At 51.0% G+C, this 3,505-nt stretch overlaps 1 protein-coding gene across 1 annotated transcript in view; it reads right to left on the reverse strand.

The window, feature by feature from the left end:
• Ptpn23 (protein tyrosine phosphatase non-receptor type 23) overlaps positions 1 to 2,863 on the reverse strand; it is a 23,227-nt gene extending 20,364 nt beyond the window's left edge. Inside the window, exon 1 of the mRNA XM_021172120.1 lies at positions 2,687 to 2,863. Coding sequence (XP_021027779.1) covers positions 2,687 to 2,770 — 84 coding nt within the window. The 5' untranslated portion in view covers positions 2,771 to 2,863. The remainder of the gene's footprint in view (positions 1 to 2,686) is intronic.
• Positions 2,864 to 3,505: the final 642 nt, after the last annotated feature.

A 3,505-nucleotide genomic window follows, 5' to 3' on the forward strand; every position in this document is an offset into this window, starting at 1 on the left:
GGGGGGGGGGGGGGCTGCCGAGGATCATCTGCATACCAGATGCTTACTTTATGAGTCATAACAGTAGCAACAGTAGCAACAGTAGCTGGGCGGTGGTGGCGCAGGCCTTTGAGCCTAGCACTTGGGAGGCAGAGGCAGGCAGATCCCTGAGTTCGAGGCCAGCCTGGTCTACATTAGTAATGAAGTAGCAACAAAAATAATTTTATGACTGTGGGTCACCACAACATGAGGAACTGTATTAAGGGGGCGGCATTAGGAAGTTTGAGAACCACTGCTCTAGAGGGTCAGTCATTTGAGAAACATTTTCCTAGGTAGAGGGTATGAGGCTAAAGGAACGTGGAGAGGCCCCTCTGGTATCCCAACTGAATATGGGGTTAAAACACAGCACATATAGGAGCAGAGTGTAGCGGAGCACACCTTTAATACCAACACTTAGGAGGCCAAGGCAGGCCTGTGAATTTGAGGCCTGCCTAGTCTACATAGTAAGTTCCAGGATAGCCAAAGCTACATAGTGAGTCCCTGTCTTGAAAAGAGAAAACGAACAAAACCCAGTACATATAGGGCCAGAGTAGCAGGGTCAGGGGAGGAAGGCACTTGCTCCAGGTCTAACCACCTGAGTTTGAGTCCCTGGACCTGCCTAGCAGAAGGAGAACACTAACTCCTGCAAGCTGACCTCTGGCCTCCACACAAATGTACTGCCATGCCTGAACCCACACACCCAGACACAGACACAGACACAGACACACACACACACAAATAAAGATCCAACACAGCACATGGAACTGCTGTTAAAGAAAGGGTGAAGGGAAAGAAATTCAGAAGAGGAAAAGACTAATCCAGATTAAGTTAAGCTTTTTGGAAGTCAGAGCTTCAGCTGGACCTTGAAAGTTGAATGGAAGCAATTCACAGAGATTACAGAATGGCCCTATTGCCTCTCTGTGGGGCAAACAGGAGAGCTCTTTTAAGTAGAACAGTGGTTCTCAACTTGTAGGCCTGAGTTCCTTTGGGGTGGCAGATCAGATAGCCTGCAGATCAGATATTTACACTATGATTCCTAACTAGCACAATTAACAGTTATGAGGTAGCAACCACTGAGGTAATATAATTTCCACAATCAGAAGTACAACAAGGAGAAAAGCCTATAAGGAAACAGGAAGTAATAATTATGAACAGAATGTGGAATACCTAAATCACAGAAACACAGATCAAACATATAACATATTACAACAGGACCAAGACAAAACATCAAAGAATTAGGCTATGTCAGAGAGAATCCTGAATGGGAAACTAAAAATACTGGCTTTACTCTGTAAGACTCTGTATAGCCAGGGCCCAAGACACTATATCTCTATCTTCCTCAATTTTGATACATTTTAGAAAAATTCACCTCATAATATTTGCATTAAACAGAAGATGGTAGCAGGGTGGTAGGCAGTGGTGGTGCACGCCTTTAATCCCAGCACTTGGGAGGCAGGCGGATTTCTGAGAGGCCTCGAACAAAGTGAGTTCCAGGACAGCCAAACAAACAAACAAACACAAAGAGAAGATGGTAAGGAATTAACAAAAGTCTGTAAATTTAGATCAATTGGCTTACTACGCTGGTCTTACAGGTGGGGAAGGAGTCTGGGCTGGGGGCATATATCTCTGTGGAGGAGCACCTGCCTAGCTTCTTGTGCCAGGCTCTGTCTGGGTCTGATACTCACCGCTTGGACCACCACATCCACACACCCGGCACCTCAATGCATCTCACCCCATTCTCAAGCATGCAACCAAGTAGGGCCTGATCGGAGGAAGTGGAGATATGAAGAGAATCCAGGAGGCAAGTCCATCGGAAACTATTTCCAAACCCATTTTCTTTCTCCTTCTTTCCCTAAACACCACAGAGTGGTAAAGGATTCTAGACTGTCTACTCGAACAGCTGCTGTGCTAAATCCCCAAGACTCCTCCCAGCTCCCCACCTGCCCACTGCTGCTACGGCCCTCTCAGAGGTTACCCAGTTCCACATCACCATACCTGATCTCACCACGGAAACCCCTTGCCTCAGTGAGCTCCAAACGACTGCTCTAGCCGGCACAATGACTCATAAGATGCCAAGAGCCCTAGCGTGATTCAAGCCCTCTTATCATCAACAAGAAGAAACTGTCTTTTTGGTCCAAAGGAACTTTGGAACAGAAATTTTGTCTTTGTCAGGAGACCATAGAGAATTGGAGGGTCAGACATCCAACTGCACACAGACACACACTGTCACACTCTAGGAGCCAGACATTCCTATGGACCACTGGGGCTCCGGTCTTAAACACACATTCTTTCCTAGTCCAGTCTTGAACTGGGAGGCCACCAAGGCCCGGGCCTAGTATGGACTCTGTAGACCCTGGACCGCCATCGCTCCCCGTGGGGGCTCCCTGGACGTGGAGGAACAGGGAAGAGCTGGGTCCAGGAGCGTCATCGCAAGGAAGCGCTGAACCTCGCTGAAACGCGGGTGGTCTGGGACAGAAGTCGGGAAGAGGGTCCCCACAATGATGCACTGCCAGTCGGAGAAAACGATGATGTGCCGGCCCGGGAGGGGAGGGCCATCCTAAGGGAAAACGCCTGGCCCGACCTGTGACGGAACCCGGGGAGGGACAGGCGCGCAGGGGGGCGTCACGCGCGGGCAGACGACGGAGATGCGCGGCGAAGGTGTGCTCACCTTCTTCACCGCAGACTGGAAGTGAAAGTCACCGGCCTCCTTCAGGTCCAGCCAGATCATGGGCATCCGGGGCACGGCCTCCATTGCGGGTAGAGCCTAGCGGCCCCAGGGCCGCTCCCCTCCCAGGTCCAGCAGCTGCCTCAGCCGCGCGCGCAACCCCGCCCCTCCACGCCGGAAGCTGCTCGTCACGCGGAGTGACGCACTCCCCCCGCAGCATGTTGGGAGGTGCAGTCGGCCCCCCCACCCCCCGGTAGTCTTTTGCACATGCGCACACCTCTTCGCGCATGCTCATTCTTCTCGCGCGAAGGGTCTTGGGTGGAGAGACGACCCAATCCACGGTGAAGGGGCTTCTGGGAATAGTGATCTCCTCCACTAAGCTTGAGGCTTTGCTGGGGTTTTCTGGTTTGCGTAACTGCTCTCCTTCCTCCTGGGAGGGCCCTTCAAAAACTCACCCATGAATTTGTAATTCCCAAATCTTGAGAGCGGCGAAGGATGGGGACTAGTGCTGCATAGAGAAAGACTACTGTAATGTTAGGGAGAGGGGTTGTGAAGACAGCCATTGAGCTATGCAAACTGTATGGCGGGATGGAACTCAGGCTAAAAGTGCCAAGGGATTCCTTCTGTCCGCGGTGAGGGGGCAGGGACACTGCTCCACACCACCACCCTCTGCAGCCTGAGGAGTTCTTGATTTTTAGTAGGATACATTGAACAGCCAAGTTAACACCTAAGAAGACTGCGACTCTGGAAGGAACTATACAGCGACGAGCATTTGTCTCTGGAGACACCTGTGAAACAGGAATTTTAAAGCTGTGTGTGTGT

This window comes from Mus caroli, chromosome 9 (genome assembly GCF_900094665.2).
Source record: "Mus caroli chromosome 9, CAROLI_EIJ_v1.1, whole genome shotgun sequence".
NCBI lineage: Eukaryota > Metazoa > Chordata > Mammalia > Rodentia > Muridae > Mus > Mus caroli.